We start from the raw sequence: 20,289 nt of genomic DNA on the forward strand, positions 1-20,289 counted from the left end.
ATTTATTAAGCTTCCAAATTTGCTAAATAAATTGACCCTTATGACTGGTTTTGGGGTCTAGGGACATACTGGATTCCTGGATAATTTAGGCCCACCTAATCATGAACTTGATATTAATCTGAATTTCACAGCATAAATAATATTTAATGTGTCCAGAAATATGAGTTATGCTGTGAAACAACAACAACAAAAAAACAGACGTAGAACATGTATATTTATTTTCTATTAAAACTTAAACTGCATTTTTTTCAACCCACCAATACAGTAGTTAGCTGAATAAATCCTAAAAAAAAAAAACCTTTTGTATTACTGTCGTTACATTTTTAAACCCATGTCATGGCCCACTTTACATCTTAGAAATGGAGTTAGGCCTATACCTTGTTGTGCTAAGAGACAATGATCTATTTTGTGCTTGGTGCATGTGTGAGATTCACCTGATCTCTGTGCCCATCCCTACCACACACACACAAAAAGAAAACACCTGCTTCGAGTATATGGCATAATTTTACTTTCACATTATTCAGTACAGAGTAAATTTAATCTAACACAGGTATCTGACAGGATGAACAGCGATACACCGGGGCTGCATTAGCTAGAGGATACTGCATAGACACGCAAACACAGAATCACACACACACACACACCATGACTGTGACTCTGATCAACTACAATGATGTCCCCAGTACTGCTTCACTGCATCGAGAAAAGTGTGACCCCCAGCTGTACTTATAAATTCCATTATATTTTTCACAAGGACCACACAGAATAACACCACACACTCGCTCACCAAACAATGCTGACCAAAATCGTTATTATCCCTGTATGTGCTGCTTTGGTCCAGTGCTCGCTCTTAAGGCCTTGTCCTCGAAGCCTAAGAATGTGTGTTCAACTGCGTGCCTGTGATGACTTTTCATAAACTAAGTGCTTTCCCAGGTTTTATCGCTGCAAAATAAAATATGGATCTCCAGCTCTGGTCACTCACCACTCAAGTTAAAAGTGTGTGTGTGTGTGTGTGTGTTTGTTGTGTAACCATTTAGTAGTAATGAGGTATCCACTATCTACTATTTATTTCAGTCAATAACTGTGCTGAAAGATCTTGTCCTCAGATGATTTTTTTTTAAACAATATTGCAAAAAAAAAAAAAAAAACATTTACATGAAGGTCCACAACAGTTGCACTCTTCATGTGCAGAAAATCACACACTGGCGGACCTGACCCTCTCTCTGCTTCATTTCCTTTTTCTTATTCTAGTTCCTTCCTCCCCAGTTCTTTTAACACTGCATGACTAACCTGAAACGTTATGCCCATTCACTCATAGTAAAGAATGGAATGTCCAAAACAAGAGCAAAAACATTAGACCATTTAAGAAAGCATACAAACACACAAACATTATACCACAATCAAAAACAAGAAAGAGACATACAAATGCATCCATGAAGGGTAATCATTTACATGGTTTATATATAGATTTATATATAGATTTTTTTTTTCAATAAACATTGTCAGATGTGGGGGTCAGGACGAGTACTGAAAACATAGGACAAGAACAGGAAAAAAGGTGGTGGGACTATAAAAAAAAGCCTTTCCTCTCAAAGCCTCTTAAAGTGCACTGGCCGTTTCTACATGGGAAGGAACGAATGTACGGTGCGATAAACTGGAAATGCACGTGGAATCTCTCCTTTTTTTACATTTTCTATGTGCACCAATGGCTCTGGATGTGACCAAATTCAGTTGAGGAAGAAAACGAGAGAGAAAGCAATGGGGGTTAGTGATTCTGGCCTCTTTTAGGGAAGTGCCGTTGCGTTAGTGTAATAAGATTGTGTTTTCTTGTCTTGCTAAATAATCTTATAGGGAATGTTCCAAAGAAACAGCTAATGTGCAGTTTTTGCGGTTGAAACTTTGCGGACCCTCCCCTCTCAGCCCACAACACACTCACACACACACAAGCTATCAACACAAGCACAAGAGTTGATCGTTGAACAGGCAGGAGGACGGAGAACAGAACTATCACCATGACTCTTTCACACATGTACGAAAAAAAACCCCACATGCACGCTTCCTTTCGCTCCATTGCTCACACACAGGTAAACAGATAAAAACAAGAAAGGGCAGCGCTGATGATAACAGCAGTAATAATAATAATCATTATCAGAAGGACAGTAATGTTGGCTGCCAGAGGCTGACAGCTACTTTTTCCCTTATGCATGAATGTGTTTTGTAGATTCTTAATTCTGGGGTCTCTCAGGTGGAACGCTGGTCTGGTCTGGGTGTCGGTTCTAGATGGTGCTAGTCACGGCTCATTTTCTAGAACTGTTCTGCCAGCAGCTCACAAAGACGCTTGGAGACAGTGTCCTTACTGCTGCGCACGGTTAATCGGTACATCTGAGAGACAGATAGAGAATAAAGAATAAAGAGCGTTACACAGTGTACAGGGAAACAAAAAACAACTGAGAAGCAGACAGACGTTCATTCTACTGTCTGAATGCATTTCTGATTCTTTACTGCCAATACAGAGAGACTAAATGTAAACTTGCACAATGGACATAGGAAACTCCACGGATACAAAGAGAAGGACGCTGCTGTCACACCAAATCAACTGGGTTTTACTACCAGACATGGAGTGAATCACAAGAGCAGGAGGAAGGGGAGGAGGTTTGAGTTGAAAGGGGTAGCAGGATGAATGTGTTACCTGCTCCCCAGACTTGAGTTGCATCAGCAGGCACAGAGACACAGACAACAGTAAGATGCAATCAAACTGACTTGGTGAGAAACCTGTGCTCCATAGCAGCAGAGAGGGACTTTTGATGCTTGTGGCATTTCTGTGTTGTTTTCCTTTGCTTTTGATTGTGTATATGGATATACGTTTGCTTAAAACAAATATGTCTGTTCATACCTGAGCTTGCGCGTTTGGGCTCGAGTCTCAGCAGAGAACCCACTTGCTGGGCCTTGGTTTGGATGACTCCAGCACACACAAAGTTCTCTGGGTTCGGATCCACATTCTCCAAGAGAGCCATGCCCAATCCCAGTAACTATGAGCCAGTGCGTGAATGAAAAAGATAGACGAGATTGATGAGAATCAAATTACGTGTGCTCATCTGTACATAAACAGTACCCCCCCCCCCCCCTTAACTGAATGGCTATAATTAAAGCTCTTCTTCCAATTAAAACGTTCTGCCATCCTAACCCTACTATTCCAATATAGAGCTGTTGCAATATACAGGCATCAGTGACTACCAGTATGTTTAAATAAAGAAATATCATGTTAATATTGCACCTTAAAACTGGCTGCCACCAATTGTAAAACCGAGATGACAGCAAAATGAGAGACAATTTACTCATATCCATTTGTTCGCCAGTGTAGGAGTTTTTTGGCTTCTGTAAAATTGGACATGGCAGTCTGCAGGAAGAGTTCTTTTAGTAAGGATCTGTTATAGTATAGGATTTGTCCAGTTAAAGTTAATTTATTTCATCATTTGCATCCCCCAATGGCCAAAAAGATTACAAAAAAATATCACCAAATAACCAGATAATCTACAACATATTTAAAAATGTGTAGCATATAGTGCAAAATATACAGGGAAGTGTATCCCACAGTGCAATGCACTCGACTTGATCGTCTATTTTCCTGTGAATAACGAACCTAAATTAATATAGCTATTATCTATTCTTGACCTCACCATTCTATTGATCTTAAGTTAAGACATTGTCATCCAAACGTAGATTTAAAATTGCTAAATGTTTTATTTAACTGGACACTGAATTAAACAATAAATGTGATCATGTCTTGACAATTTTGCGTACTACTGTTCGAAAATGCTTCCTGTTTTACCTGCTATTCAATAAACAGAAGCCAGCATACAGTATATCGATAGAGTACAGTACACAGCAGGCTAGTATGTCATTACAAAGTTGGTATGAGGTTGTGTAAACCCACCTTTGCTTTGAGCACTTCAGTGTCCATGGCATGGTTGGCCTTGAAGATCTTCTGTGCTTCTTGCTGAGGCCTGTGAGAAGGGTATTTAGCATGTTCCTCATTCAGAGAACAGTTTGTATTGCATGTATACAGTAATCTGTCTTCTGTGTACACACAAACACTCACAGGCTGAGCTGTTTCCAGCGCTGAAAGAAGTCGTGTGATGCCATCTCTGTGGGCTGGAAGAACTTGTTTATGGTAACAGGCAGCTTGAGGGTGAGATTCTGGAGAGCTCCGCCATACCTGAAACAACACAATAGTTCAGTAAATGTCAGAGTGCATGCTGATTCATAAAGTGTTTAAATGCATGCATCTGTTACCTGAACTTGATGTTGAGGAGTGGTGCATCACTGAAGTCAGTCAGACACTCAATGTTGATGACCTGCTGCACCTGAGCACCTCCTTCTATGAGAGGCTCCACCGGTTTAGACTGAACATTGAGCTGTGGGATCAGTTAAGGAGTCACACAACAAAACAGCATACTCTGATAATGTACAGGACAAAATCACAACGTGTGTAAGCAAGAATGAACATGAGTTTCATGTGTGGATGTGAAGGATATGAGACTGTAGCTCTCCTGGGCAGGTGACTGTGGTTGAGAAAGTTACAAACTGCACTGACGTCTTATTGCCATAGAACAGATACATCCGCCCTGTGAGGAGAAACCACAGACACAAACCAAAGATGAAAAGATGCTGAAGTTCAATACAGCTTTAATCTGTACATTAGAATCTGTCTTGTCTTTTTCTGGGCATTAAAAAATGAATGACTTTCCTAAAGTTTTACCATGATTAACAGAAGACACCAACTAAAAAGTCATTCATCATAACAATAACTCATTCACCAAATAAAATCTTGTCAGGCATAAATTATTAGATGACATTAAATCATTTTGCCATTTTAATTTCACAAAAGTTTGTATTTCAAACATTAAAGGAGACACTTTTCTGCATTTAATGAGTTATCTGTTTATATGAAGTAACTTTTGTAAATGACATTTTACGTAGGCACTAAAATAAGATATTTCGCATTTTGAGTATCCAGTCAAATCCTAACACTGTAATATCCCTTTCAGGTTTTTATAATGCTTAATTAATTCAAACAGGACAAAAATGAGCAAGAAATGCTAAAATGCATACGCTGACAGTCTCTCGTGAACTCAGGTTAAAATACAATGAACAAAGATATAGTCCAGAAGTCTGCTGACATGGACCTCTAGACGATGCAATTACAATTTAGCAGATTGTGACTCACCCAGGTTCTGGCGATATTCAGATTTGATGCCGATCTGTAGCAGCTGATTCTCAAACAGAACTCCATTGTTCTTGCAAACAAACCTGAGGGCGAGAGATAAGAGTGTGTGTGTGTGTGTGAGGCAGACAAACATGCAGGATCAGCCAGAAATGGTACTGGCTTTGTAATGGTGCGCTCGTGTGTTTTGCCACCGACTGGACAAATTCACCTAGAAAACTCACTTCCAATTTGTTTTTTTATTTATAATGGGAGTTTGTGACCATTAGTAAAACTGGTAATTACCAGCAGTGTTAGTAAAGGATACAATTAGTTTCTGTCCATGCTAAGGGACTCGGTCAAGTTAAAAATTTAGCAATATTCACTCTAACAGGCAGTTAATGCAGCATAAGACACTGAGAGGAGGGTGACAACACAGACAAGAGACTGTAACCTGAAGCTTAAGCAAAAAAACACCTCAATGCTCCCGACCGCTGTCTACAATGTAGTGCAATGGTCTCATCTCATAAAATATTAAAATAATTATTGGAGCTGTGAACTAGTGTTTAGTGCAATCATGAGGCTTATGCGGGACATCTAACAGTAGTAGGGCAAAAAGAAAACAGGAGAAAGGCTGTGGGTGATGGTTGTTTGACTGAATGAAGGGAGTGAGGTGGGCGAGTGAGCTCTTACTTGTTGAGCAGTTCGTTTGACTCGGGCAGAGGAGGAGCAGGATCTTCAGAGACCACAGAGGGGGGAGCGGAGCTGAGAGACCGAAAGTGAAGGATGCAGAGAGAGGAGAGAAACCCCAGGAGATGAAGAGAGGGGTGAGAAGTGTTAAGTGTGAAACGGCACAGATGGTTAAAACAAATTAAAGATATTAGAAAGTGGTGAGCCAGTAAAAAGAAAGCCAAAAAGCGAGAAAGGAGAGAAAGAGACAAAGGCAGAGGTTATTACCGGCATTACATCTGCGGCCAATAAAATGTTAGCAATTAACAATACCACCACACAGCAAACAAATAGAAAACACTCCACAAACAGAAAAGAACACAATAACACAACAACAACATCTATAAATAACTAAAAAGCTAAGCATTTATATATGACTATTGAACGTCGATAAGTTTTGCTGTAACATATTGACACTGTAGTCTACCACTGGCCCCTTACTCAGAGTCACCAGGACCCTCAGCCAATAGGGAGTCAGAGCTTTCAGTGGGCGGTTCCAGATCTCTGCCATCGTCCAATGAAAAGCAAGGACATGAGAAGCACATACGTTCACGCATACACACAAACGCGCGCGCACACACCAAAATGAGGGAGGTGGAAAAGAGAGGGAAAGAGAAAAAAATAAAAAAAGAGAAGCAAGAAAAGAGAAAGACAGTCACATAAGATAAACGCAGCAAGATAAAGGACACAAGATTACACAACACACAAAAAGGAAGACAAGAAGAGTGAATGCTAGAAAGTCAAACGATCGAAGAGCAGAAAGCCTGACGGACGTATAAACAAGCTCTGAAAGTGTTAAAATATTAGTGCATTTCAGATAATTAAAGCAATAAATGTACAACGGACTGAAAATAGGATGCTAATGAACCGCATCCTTATTTACCTCAGGAAGCCATCATCATTGACGCCAGCCTCTGAGAAAACATCAACCAATAAGCTGCCTGCACTGGGAGCGGCGGCGGTGACAGGGGGACCCGCGCGGAGCCCCAGCAGATCGGCAGACGGGGACGGAGTGGACTGAAAGAAAGAGAGCGTTCATTACATTGGATTTCGGTGTAATAAAGACATGTTAAAGAGCTGAATGTCTAATCAGAAAGCACTGGAATCAGGATGTGTTCAGTGTTTTCTTGGGGATTGTTCTGTATTTGCTGACTCACTTCCCTGTATAATGCAAACGTGTGCATGGCCCCAACGGCTGAAGCCTGCCACATACTAGTCTCAGTCTCGGCCCACAGGACATGCACTGACCATCTGATGCATATCGCCCACAAAGATGATCAAAGCTGTCTGTTCTCCAATCTGATGAGCCAGTTTGACAGGAAATAGTCATATCTACAAGGTACTGGGGGTTGATAAATGAGTACTTCTGAGGAAATTCTTTTTTGGCAATGTTTGCCATTTCAGTGGAAAAATCCTCTGTTTTAAAAATCTGGGTAGCATGGCATTCACAAATAGAATGAGATGTTGTTTTGTGTTTTTTTTTTTAACAATGTCTATTTGTTTTGTTGAGTTGGGCAGCAATTTTGATCATGCCAGTATTTTATTGTGCTATCGGCTATCGCAGATCAACTTGATCCTAAAAAGCACGGAAAACCAAAACTAAATGTGATCAATCGCATAGTTCACCCAAAATTGTCAAAATGTTGTCATCATTTTTTGCTAATATGCTGAATAATTTATTTTTTAAGAATACTTCGGTAAAGAGAAAGTAAACATGAACAGCATTTATCTGAACTATAAATCTGTCAATTCTGATCAGTTTAATAAATCCTTGGTGAAAAAATCTTTTTGACAGCAGTGCCTCTGTAAAACTTTCTCACAGCGTTAGATGTGGCAATGGCAGAGTTGTCCCCTCCTCTCTCTCCTCCTCCATTGAGTTCTCCTCCCTCTCTCTTTCCCTCCTCTAGCTCGTTCACAGACACGGCTCCTGGTCCCTTCTTCTTTTTCAGCTTGGCCAGGATAGACGACTCTCTCTCTGGGAATGGAGGCATCTCCTCGAGCACTGTGGCCTACAGTTACACACAGTGACACAAATGATTATGCAACTAAATAGTGAGACACAAATCAACAAAGAGCATGCAGAAGAGCGCGATCTCACCAGGACATCGGTGCTGGCGATGGAGGACAGCTTGAGATACTCCACAGCTCTCTGCTGAAGCTCGACATCACTGTTCCTGATCTGGCTGTCGGAGCGCAGCACTTCCTGAATGGTGCTCTTCGTCTCCGGGAACAGATTAATGAACTTAATATAGGCAGAAAGCAGCAGGGCACGTGTGGGGACTGAACACAGGTGAAACTTAGAGTGGAGCAGGTTAAACTGAACCAAAGGACTAGAGTGAGACAGAAGAACAGCCGTGGGATGAGTGCGAACAATTTGAAGAGTTTCCGATTACAGGAAAGATGAAAGAAAGAGAGAGAGAGAACAGCATTAGTACAGCAATAAGATTAAAAACATCCAAAGTGTGAGGTCAGAAACAGTAATACAAGAACTCACCTGGAACGAGGATCACCAGCAATAAGGTTCCCAAACTCTCCCAGGATGTAGCCTCCAACCTTAACCATGTTCTCATGACACGCCGGAGCCTGCAAAGCCTGTGGAAGTTAAAAAAACAACCAAGAGAGCTGCATGAAGTATGGTAATGGTGGTGGAAATCAAGTTTCTGAATGTGTATAGGAAGTGACAATTTGAGCATCTGGTGTCATTTACCTCAAAGACTGTCTTGGCTGCATATCCCTGCACATCGTCACGGTTGATGACGATCTGGATGACGCGGTACCACACTTCCTCGCTGACGTAATCCCCAGCAATGCGGATCAGGTTCAGAATGGTATCCACATACCAGGAGTAGTCGACTGCATATTTCTCCGCCAGGATGGCCACCTTCAGTACCTACAGACACGGCAGTTAAAACGACATCAGAGCAGCGACCTGGGACTGAAGAGCCATGGAGGAGAGGAAGAGACACGCACCATTTCCTCTCTGATGGAGTAGTCGGCTGTCTCCAGGTAGCTCAGCATCTCGGCGACAATCTGCTTGGCATTGCTGCGGTCACACATGGCGTAGAGGAGGTCAGCAGCTCTCTGACGCACGCTAACATCCCTCTCAGTCTGCCAGCAGAAGAAATAAAATTAAACAATTAGAAACAGTGTCCATGAATAACAAAAGGATGAATCGGCCATTAAAGAGAGATCTTATTTTGTAAGAATGCAGAATCTATCCCCTTACCTTCAGGGCATTGATGACTGTCTCTATGTGCGTTTTAACCGCCTCATGGGAAAACTCAGAGCTGGCAAGGGTGCACATGCTTTCCAGGGCCAGGTAGCGCAGGTTGGTCTCTCTGTGCTGTAAGAACTGCCCCAGCTGGTTACATGCCCGCACAAGAAGATTCGGCTCGCTGTTGTGAAACAGAGAGTTTGAACACAACAGATAAAATCATTGGAACACCCTATCAGATCATTTTAAACAAATCAATCATTTAAGAAATTCACAAAAAGAACACATTTTTTACATAAATATATGAACTTATATGAATCCAAATGTACGAAAATTGTTCCTAAAATAATCTGTGAGTTTTTAGTTGTTTGTGAAGTTTCTAAGGTTTGGGAGAGAACTGGAGGCTACTTGCACCTGTCATAGTGGATGATGAGAGAAATGGCTTCAAATAGGATGGCATTCTTGGCATTGGAGTGCTGAACCTTCTTGGATTTGGGTGGCTCTTGGGCTTTGTTGAGGATAGTTTCCAGACACTCCACCAGCCGTCCCTTCACGGCACCGTCCTCAGGCGGGGGGTAGCACTGCAGAAGACGCAGCAGCTTGCAGGACAACCATGGAGCAGGAACAAAGTAGTAGGTGTAGTCCTGCAGGTCAGTGGAGGCTGAAGACACAATCTGAGAATGGAAAAAGACAAGAACACATAATTCAGTTAATGAATCATTAATTTGGATAAATAAGTCGCACCTGACTATAAGTCGCAGGACCAGCCAAACTATGAAAAAAAAGTGCGACTTAAAGTCCGGAAAATACGTTATATACATATGTGTGTTTATATATTGACAAACACAAATATATATATATATATATATACACACACACATTTTTCCTCAGGATTCTATAATGAACAAAGTTTAAAAGAACAGCATTTTTTCCCTAAATTTATTTAACCTATTTATTATGCCCTTTCTGAATAAAATTGTATTCCCACCAACTTCACAAAGCCCCAAAGACTGCAACCCATTCAGGAATCTCCGATGTGATATGAACACACACACACTCACCCTGCTGAGTCGTGACACAGCAAGCGACACACAGGTCTTGAACTCATCAGGGTTCTTCTGGCTGAGACAGGTGATCAGGGAGATCGCAGCAGTCACCACACCCTGAGAAAAGAACAGATTCAGAAATCAGTAAGAACCCTAGTCAAATTCAACAACCACTGATGATATATACATGTGCATTAAACCAGATATGTGTATGAACATCATGAGGACGTGGCTTCAATGTGCCAGACTCACCATGTGCTGGTCATTGAGCAGGTGCACCACTCTAGAGGTCCATTCTCCCATGAGCACCAAGTCTGGGGAGGTCTTATACAGACGGAGCAGACAGAGAGCAGCTGACTGCTTTACACTGTCCATCGTGTCCCTGTCATTACAATAGGAACCACATCAGCCATCTACAGCAACATGCTTCTGCTCAAACTATTAAGGCAAGAAATGGGTGTAAGGTGAAAATGTTAACCAACAGATATCATCATACTTTGGTCAGTTTATTAATTACAGTAAACAGTAACAGTAAAGAATTAATAAAGCCAGGTTCAAACTTTTGATTTCGCTGACATAAGAGCTTTTACAGAGGGGATTTTAGATAGCTTCATCCCTCCATGAACGAGAAAATACTGACAACAGCCAGATAAAAACATATTTGCACCACAGTTTTAGGAATATAATGTATGTGTGTGTATGAACTAAATTAAATGTGTAATTTGGATGTTCCATTTGCAGTAGTTAAAAAAAATATATATAATGGAAGCAAAATAGCACAAATTCTTAAAATTGACTAGTGCTTAAAAAAAACAAGGGGTTTCACCTATAGTGACTTGCTAGGGTATAGCAAGTTTATATATAGTATAGGCTATAACTGGCAATAAAAACAAAAATCATAATCTCAAATACTGAACTAGGGTTTCTGCAAGATTTTTAAGCTCAAATCTAAGACCTTTTGAAGACCTGCACAAATAAAATTAATACCATATGAGCTGGCTTGGGCAATGTCTATAGTACCATTACTGTTAGAGCATAATTAACAGTTCAGATACAAGTTTTAACAAAAAAGAAACGTTTTATAAAATGTTACATTTTTCAGCCTTTAAACCATTTTAAGAAAAATGGATGAGTCAAAAGTATTAATTACTATATTCATTTTGACAATTATTATCAATAAAATTTTAAACAAATTAAATAATATAAATTAGGGGTATGCGATATCAACAAAAAATGATATCTAGGGCCCTATGGAATCAGTTTTTTTCCCCCAGTTTCCATTGCCATATTCCTGTTTTAATTTTTCTAGACTCCATTCTCAACTCCTTTTAATAATTAAATTAAATTGTATTAATCAAAAAGCATGTCTAATTAATTAAAATCATAAAATGTAATAGATTTTCACATTGATTTATTAAAAAAGTTACAACATGTTTAGGTAAATTTTTTATTCACCATATATTTTATTGTTCTCATTCTGTGTTTTAGCATGTCTTATTTAAATGGATAAAAACGCCTTAATTTATTCTTTTTTCCCCTTACAGTAGCATTAAGAAATGTTTTTTTTCACCTCGGATATTCTGTTGTGTATTTACATTTTTCTGGTTATCAAATGAAGGCATAAAACATTAATTTAATTCATCTTTTAATTACTGAAAATTAAGCAAACTTGGCAAACAACAGATATTTACTATAAGAATGAAAACATGGAAGAAATTGTGTAATTATTTCTTTAAAAAATTATGTTTGTTTCTTTATAGTAGTAGTAGGCTAGCTATGTGCATTCTGCTGAACATTTCTGGCAAATACTTGTCTTCAAATTAAACAGGACTTTTATTTTGACAGGTTACCGTGAATACTTTACAGTTCTGTGTATGTGATATTTTACACTAGTTTTACTGAAATCAAACGGTCAAATGCTCATGAAGTGACCCTCAGTGCAGCTCTAGAGATGTTGCTGATGTGTTTACGTCCTCATTTAGTGAGACGACAGAAGCTAAAATCACTGCGAGCATCACGCACGCTTCAGTATGTGTGATAAACGAAGCCGCGCTTCTGCTCCATTCATTAACACAGACATGCAGGATTCATATTTAAATAGACTTTTTCGGCTTAATATTTACGGATATTAGTCCATATCTTGATTTGATGTAAGTGCAATGACCTACTTTTGATTAATTAATTCAAAATTTGACAAATTCCGTGACATTCCAAACTGTTAAACTGTAAATTCCATTTTTATGACTGGGCTCCGCAATTCGGTCCGCGTTTTCTGCATCGCGGAAATCATAGGGCCCTAGATATCTTTTTACTTTTTATATTCTTCATCTTCTGTATGATATGTTCATATCAATAATAGAAGTTAATCATTTCCAACTAGTTTTCAAGCTGGTCGATTTTCGCATTGTTCTGAACTATGAACAAAACAACAGTTGTCTTGAAGATGCTCATTCATTCTGCCAGCAGTAACAGCAGAACACACAGCAGCACAGCACTGCACTTCAAAACGTGCAGCGCTCATGTTTATTCAATCAAATCATAACTTTAGCCTTCTGAAGTGTAATCGTCACATTCAGCCATATCGCAATTCTGCTATTTCCACCCCCAAATTTAAGACCTGCTGAAATCATCATTAAGACTTTCATGTCCAATTTAAGACTTTTTAAGGCTTTAAATTTGATCATAAATGTAAGACTTTAAGAAAGGCGGAAACCCTGTGAACACAAGAAAGCATAATTTCTCTTTTCTTACGTCACACACCACAAAAAAACACTTCCTTTTTTATTAATTCTCTTTTTTTCTCCTCATGCAAGGTCCTTCCATCTAAATCCCTGAACCTGAATCCATAACTTTTGCTCTCTCACTCAATCCTTCCAGCCCAAAGTTGCTCACCCAGCCACAAGGATGCGAGGAATCTCTCCGGCGAAGGCCTCGGCCATCTCTCGGCTGCCCACGTTGGCGATGCAGTGAAGAGCGAGACACATGAAGGTGGGGTTTCGGCTGGACAGGTCATTCTTGATGGCGTTGTTGATCAGCCTGATCAGTTCACTGTTACTGTTCACCAGCACGGAGATGAACAGATATCCCTGGAGCACAGAAAAAGAGGAAGGAAGGAAAGAGAGCTGATGGTTATGATCTCTGTTTTGCGCACACACTTACTTAGGCCAAATGAGTGTTTGGTAAAGCTGAAATGAAGAACTGTCATCTTCAAACAGCCCTGCAAGCTCTGTGGATAAGCACTAAACCACGAGAGAGAGATTTTCCCCCTCGCTGAGCTAATGTGTCTCCCTCACTGCTGCAAGGATTGCTTCTTTTCCACGCTCACTGCATCACTGTGATAGTGTACGTGCTTTTAAAGTCTGGAGGTTCGGAAGAATGTGTCTTGCAAGATGATCAGAATCATCCAAATTTTACTATAATCAGCTAACAAAATTCAATAATGTGCTCCATTCAAATGCAGAACAACTCCATTACGGTTTACTGAATTTATCCAGAATACAAACTTCACTCTGGAAGCCTTTGCTTAGATTTTGAAGCCTTAAAAACCTTTGTCAGATTCCGGATGACTTTAGATTTTTATTCAAATTTTTCTTTCTCCGTCACGTATCAGTAGATACCTGTATTCTAAATTATAGCGCCTTTTGCTTTTTAGTCTGTTGTTTGTTGGTATTCCTGTATGTTTGTTACATTAAAAAAAATTAAATAACAGAAAAAAAATCTTCTGCAGCAAAATACAGCATCCAAGACATGGCATATCAGAAGAGCAGTGGAATTTTCCGGCTAATGGACGTGTTTGAAACAGTTCGCTGTAGGCTGTGACTCATTGTTTAGTTTGAGAGACCACATCTTAACACACAGCAGGCCACGCGGTGACCTACATCGGGTTTGGAATCCATTTTAATGTGGATATAAGTTGTATTTAAAGAATCACAGAAAACTGCAAGACGTTGTAGTGAAACCTTTAGGAGTTCTATATAAAGAAATGTTTATTTGAGTTAAGGACCTTTGCTGAATGTCTGGGCTGGGCTCACAGGAAACTGAATATTGTGTTGAATGTATTCGACCCGTATGGGAGGAGTAGGTCAAAACGTGGTGACATCACCACATTCTTCAGCATTATACTACAACGTCTTGCAGTGAAAAGGACTTTAACAAAAGGCTTATAAGATGCATGACCTCAGCTTATTTCTAGTTTGTGGCAGTGTATAAAATTGCAACAGGAAGCAAAAGATCTGGTGTGCTCCACATTCCACAATTCATCAGTGCTATGTAAATCTCCTTCATTGTACAGCATTATCCAAGAGCGAATGTTAAGGCCATGTGGAGTTTAGTGTCTAGTTGGCATTGTAAATGTTATTTTGATACTTTTCCCCTCTAAATGGAATGGGACTCTAAATGGCCCTCAGTTTGTTGTCCTTTTTGTACTGGAACATGCTCAGATTGCCCAGATTCTGCCCGGCTTCAGTCAGTGTTACCCTGTGGAGAGCAGCGTGGCTGCTAGACTGAGTGTTTGATCAGCAGGAGATGATTAGACCTCATGGTAGGTCTACATGGCACGGAGTGCCACTGAGCCTCTTTGACAAGCTAAAAACACATCTGTTGCTGACACTCACTCGCTAGGGCCACACTCATCTAGAAAAGGCTACTTCCACAAAGATAAAACTGCAGAGTAATAAACTTCAGATACTTTTGCAACAGTAATGTTAAAAAGATTGGGGTCACCGTCACAATAAGATTTTAAAAAATGTTTTAGAAAGAAGTCTCTTTATTCTCCATATGTTGGCTTATTAACCAGTCAATGCATTGTGAATGCCATATGAATACCAGGATTAATGGATGAATTCAGACACTACTGCACTTTGTGTATCTTACAATCCCAAAATGCCACGATTTCCTATGTTTTGCATCATTTCCTTACACGTTTGGCCACTTCACTGACCAAAACTGTAATTAATCTGGCAGCAGTAAAGTGTGCAATAACTTTCCACACAAATACATACTCACACAAAGTTAACAGAAAAGTCAACAGTGTTCAAAATAAATACAAATTTAAAAAAGACACGGCAGGATATTTTGAGACGGTTCCACTCACAATCTGTTTCTCGGTGTACTTGTTGGAGCTGAGCAGGTTGACAGCCTCCATGTGGCCAAAGTCAATGTCGTGGCCCAAAAGGAAGATGAAGAGCAGCTTGCACACATACTTCTTCTTGCTGTATCCATCCAATGCCTTGTCTCCTTTAAATTTTGACCGGATGTTAGCCAACTCTTTATTTATGCGCTTGATCTCTGCCTCCTTACTCTTACCTGAGGAGAGAAATAAAAAAGACAGGATTTCAACTAACACTGCAGAGCAATTGGTTATCACTGGGTGATCTGAACACATCAGGAGACAACACAAGCTGACAAAATGCCCGGCTGCTGATGATATCCTGCCTTGAATGGAGATAACGATTTGCATTTACCACAGACTGTGAGCTCTTTAGATATGAAAAAATATGCACATTTCCCTGCCTTTATTTTCACATTCACTTACTCTTGTATAAAACTATATTTAAAAAGTTACATATCAAAATTCCTAACGCATCTTAATCTATAAATGAGTTTCAAGGATTTTCATAATATCATCCCAATCAGGAATCTTAAAAACAAAAAAACGTATTAGCAATTTTCAAATTTACACATCATGTTATGCCATTTGATTGTCACTATTATGAAAGGTTGGTGCATTGATCAAATAAATAAAAGGAGGGCCAAAGTAGCAGATAGTGATAAATGAAGAGGACAGGAAACCAGGAAAGACAACAGGAAATAACAACAATTTTTTCAGGGGTATGGGATGAACAGGATGAAGATTACGTGCCAATGTGTTTAAACAAAAGTTTTCACAAAAGGTCTAACAAAGCAAACCACACAATATAAATATTACACCTCGCTACCTTGCATGATACAAGGTATGATAAAAATTCATGTTCTTGGCAACTATGCATCCAAAATCAGCAATTAAGGTTCAAGCTGTCTAACGGCTGGCTTGGCTTTTTCTGTGTGAAAGCTTGCAGTAACATGCAATCTGATTTCAGCTGTGGGTTACGCCACCAGTCATCGCTAACTCTCAGACAAAGCACCAGAATAAACACAGCGACAATCCTTTCTGCCTATAAATGATAAAGAAAAGATCACTGGCATGGTAAAAGCATCATAAAGGTGTTTCAGACTGTGTAGTACTAAACACACCCACAAAAGTTTTCCAGGTAACATGCAAAATGATGCACAACCCTTACTAAAAAATGCACTGACCTCAGGCATCAATGAGCATAATCTCATGGTTTGTCTGTTATGATTAACTCCGAATCAAATATCTGCCCAAATGTCAGCACATACATTGCATTCACATTTCTTTTTTTTATTAAATTTAAATTTGTGCTGTTCTCCAGCTCATAATGACACTGAAATGTTTCTGGAAAGAAGCTGATTTAAATAGTGGCAGACAGTGACAAGCATCTGCTACACTACAGAGAATACCAATTAATGAATTATGAATTGAGTTGAATGATTCATGACATGAGTTAGCGCAAATTAAGCAACACCACAAACTCTATAAAATATTAAATAAAGTATTTTTACTATTTATTCATTTGTTTATGAGCTGAACATGAGAGGCAGACGGAACAGACAGACACAAAACTGGCTGGATTCAAACACTTGAGCACTAGGTGTGAAATAAAACAATGACATGGACTTACGACCAAATTACTAATGCTATGGCATATTGAGGCAATGCATTCAAATGTATATTTCTATTTTAAAACTTGTATAATATTTGAGAGTTATGTCAAATTGCAATTGAGAAGTCACTGAATATTTGATAAGTTTTTAAAAACCTTTATCTTTGAAATGTCTTTATTTTTTGTACAAGTCTTTCCCCCCAACAGTTTAAATACATGAATAATGCATGTTTTCACATGCTCAGGCGTTCAACAGAAAATGAAGACGAAACAAGTTCAGGATTATAGGAAAGTCAATCTTATTTGCGGTCAACCTTCAAAACTCCACAAAATTACAAGGAACTCAAACTCCTACCAGAAAGAAAGCCTTTTAAGATTCCAAGAGGTAAAGTTATAGGCACAGAAGAGGCGGACCCAGAAGACTACAGACACATCTTCACCAGATGACCCTCCTTTAACTCTTGAGCTCAAGGCGACAGCTTGATAACTGGATTATCGTGAAAAACACATCTGAATTGAGTCCTCTGGTCGAGTAGAGATATCAACCGCTATCCAGCTAGTCAAGGTGACAAGAGCAACAGACACAAGCCATGCTGGATACACCATCTGCAGTCAAACACACGGCTGTCGGCGGCGGCCTAATGAAGAAGCATCCCTCCATCATCACCGGAGCTAAAGCTAACGGGCCCGGGGTGATCGGCCGAGATTACTTAACCGTGACCTCTCTCGACAAGAAGCCACTCATCTCAACAGCACGATTTAACCTTTAATTATGTCTTAAAAACATCACGGAGCAAAGCAGAAGCCCTTTTGAATCAGTTTAGGGCGTATCCCAGAAGACTACAGACACATCTTCACCAGATGACCCTCCTTTAACTCTTGAGCTCAAGGCGACAGCTTGATAACTGGATTATCGTGAAAAACACATCTGAATTGAGTCCTCTGGTCGAGTAGAGATATCAACCGCTATCCAGCTAGTCAAGGTGACAAGAGCAACAGACACAAGCCATGCTGGATACACCATCTGCAGTCAAACACACGGCTGTCGGCGGCGGCCTAATGAAGAAGCATCACTCCATCATCACCGGAGCTAAAGCTAACGGGCCCGGGGTGATCGGCGAGATTACTTACCGTGACCTCTTTTGACAAGAGCCACTCATCTCAACAGCACGATTTAACCTTTAATTATGTCTTAAAAACATCACGGAGCAAAGCAGAAGCCCTTTTGATTCAGTTTAGGGCGTATATAGGAAGGGTTCAGCACAGCTATTCGTGTAAAAAAAAAACAGACTAACGTTAATGGTGTTTGAGTGTGACAGGGACACTTACAGTTTCTGATGTCCGAGATGAACACAGCTAATCCTCGCATCCCGTCTCCCTTCGACACAGCCGGCATGTTTGCGTCGTGTTTTTCTTCCACGCGAAACAAATGTCTTTCAGATGGTCAGAGGTGCGGGTTTAACAGGCGGCGGTTTGGCTTCAGATGCTCAGAGCTAGCGAGCAAGCTAAGTTAACTCACACAGACTCTGATTTATTCCTGAATTAAACTGCAAGCGCTCGTAAGCACACTAATAAAGCAGCAGCAGCGAGTGTTTATGGAGAAAAGAGGTGAATGCAGCGGATGAGAAAGACTGTGGTTTCCGTTTGCTAACGTTAATTCATTCAATCCCGTGAACTCCCGTCAATGGGAAAACGATACAAGGCGTACGCTTGCGTCGCGGCACCGACTACGTTAACTAAAAAACAAAGCCAACGTGTTGCTTTTAGTTTACGATTACGCTCCTATATGTCGAAGGACGGTGTTAAAATAACAACGGATAACGTTACCTGTCTGACTTTAGATCACGCACGGCAAGCTAGCCATTACACTAATTAAATCTGACTACTGGTTTTCCTGTTTAAAGCTAGTATTTTTTTAAATAGTGTGATATCTAATCTATCTATCGATCTATCGATCTATCGATCTATCTATCTGTCTATCTGTCTGTCTGTCTGTCTGTCTGTCTATCTGTGACTCATGATAAATGTGACTCATTTGCAAAGAGATAAGAAAAAAATCGGAAATCTATTTGTTTGTCAAAAAAAAAAAAAAAATTCTACACATGCTGCTCGATGCATGAATGTATATAGAATATGTAACTTTGTATTTTTCCATGACACCTTTTTCTTTAATTAATCCATTTTTTAAAACATTTCCCCAGGGTCACAGGGAAGATATTCTCAAGAATGTTGTGGTTTAAACATCGATTAACCGGAAAAAACATAAAAAATATATCTTCTCATCTTCCACAGTGAAAAAAATTAGAAAAAAAAATGTATGTGAAATTGAGGAAGACATGAGGAGGAACTCTTAATTTTGGAGTTATGTTTCTTTGTTATGTGCTACTGTTTTTTTTTCTTTTCACCTGTTTAGTTTGATCAATACTCTCTATCTATCTATCTATCTATCTATCTATCTATCTATCTATCTATCTATCTATCTATCTATCTCAATTCAAATTCAAGTTTATTTGTATAGCGCTTTTACAATACAAATCGTTTACAAAGCAACTTTACAGAAAATTATGTTTCTACAATATTTAGTATATAAGTGGTGACTGGTCCGTTTGTGTGCCTATGACAGGATTTTTCAGAAAAATTAATACAAGACGTAGTCAGACAGACGATGAACATTATAACAGCTATTATTATATGATGCAATCACACTTGTAGCAATATTTGTTAGTTCTGTTTGTTGATTCAGGGTTAGCATCATCTGAGGTCCTTTGAGGGTCAGCATCATCTCTTCTCAGGTGTTCAGGATCCAGACTGGAGATTGTGTAAATCCCGTGGCAAAACATAGAAACAAATAAAGACATCATTAGCTGCTGTGCCAACAAATTAAAATTAATTAGTTAAAAATAATTAGTTTAACCAAAGTTAAAGAATAAGACTGCACTTTTGATCAGATGCAACTACACTCACAATTTAAGAGATACATTATTTGAATGCTTGGCAAAAGAGATGCGTTTTTAATGAAAGTGTGTCTGAACCACAAACATTATCAGAAAGGCTATTCCAGAGTTTGGGAGCCAAATTTGAAAAAGCTCTACCTTCTTTAGCTATCCTAGGAACTACCAAAAGTCCAGTGTTTTGTGACCTTAGGGAGCGTGATGGATTGTAACGTGGTAGAAAGCTAATTAGGTACGCAGGAGCTAAACCATTTAGTTAATTTGTAACTGATACGGAACTTAATAGGTAGCTAGTGCAGAGAAGGTAAAATTGGGGTAATATGATCATATTTTCTTGACCTCGTAAGGACTCTAGCTGCTGCATTTTGGACTACCTGTAGCTTGTTTATCGAAGAAGCAGGACAACCACCTAGAAGTGCTTTAC

General features: G+C 39.5%; 1 protein-coding gene across 3 annotated transcripts; it reads right to left on the reverse strand.

Annotated features, from left to right (window-relative positions):
* Window positions 1-485: 485 nt before the first annotated feature.
* LOC113047259 (AP-2 complex subunit alpha-2-like) lies at window positions 486-18,772 on the reverse strand. Of its 3 annotated transcripts, XM_026208612.1 has the most exons (22): window positions 18,244-18,772; window positions 15,285-15,496; window positions 13,085-13,278; window positions 10,445-10,574; window positions 10,208-10,309; window positions 9,561-9,820; window positions 9,159-9,327; window positions 8,903-9,040; window positions 8,640-8,822; window positions 8,427-8,524; window positions 8,031-8,262; window positions 7,753-7,941; window positions 6,816-6,949; window positions 6,374-6,436; window positions 5,897-5,968; window positions 5,228-5,310; window positions 4,536-4,625; window positions 4,294-4,417; window positions 4,100-4,216; window positions 3,935-4,004; window positions 2,894-3,029; window positions 486-2,382 (listed from the first exon to the last, which is right to left on the reverse strand). In XM_026208612.1, the coding sequence occupies exons 1-22, from the start codon at window positions 18,308-18,310 to the stop codon at window positions 2,354-2,356; spliced, it is 2,892 nt and encodes a 963-aa protein (XP_026064397.1). In that variant the 5' UTR covers window positions 18,311-18,772; the 3' UTR covers window positions 486-2,353. The 3 variants fall into 3 exon arrangements, with proteins under 3 accessions (XP_026064397.1, XP_026064398.1, XP_026064399.1); XM_026208613.1 differs by lacking the exon at window positions 6,374-6,436; XM_026208614.1 differs by lacking the exons at window positions 5,897-5,968; window positions 6,374-6,436.
* Between the last annotated feature and the right edge of the window lie 1,517 nt (window positions 18,773-20,289).

The sequence above is a fragment of the Carassius auratus genome, chromosome 28 (genome assembly GCF_003368295.1).
Source record: "Carassius auratus strain Wakin chromosome 28, ASM336829v1, whole genome shotgun sequence".
NCBI lineage: Eukaryota > Metazoa > Chordata > Actinopteri > Cypriniformes > Cyprinidae > Carassius > Carassius auratus.

Excerpts from the sequence above, each read along its gene's own strand:
- LOC113047259 (XM_026208612.1), bottom strand. The coding sequence starts at position 18,310 with ATGCCGGCTGTGTCGAAGGGAGACGGGATGCGAGGATTAGCTGTGTTC. Across the intron at positions 3,030-3,934 it reads CTGAAGTGCTCAAAGCAAAG|TTACTGGGATTGGGCATGGC; the intron begins GTGGGTTTACAC and ends ACTGGCTCATAG. Across the intron at positions 2,383-2,893 it reads GCCCAAACGCGCAAGCTCAG|ATGTACCGATTAACCGTGCG; the intron begins GTATGAACAGAC and ends TCTGTCTCTCAG.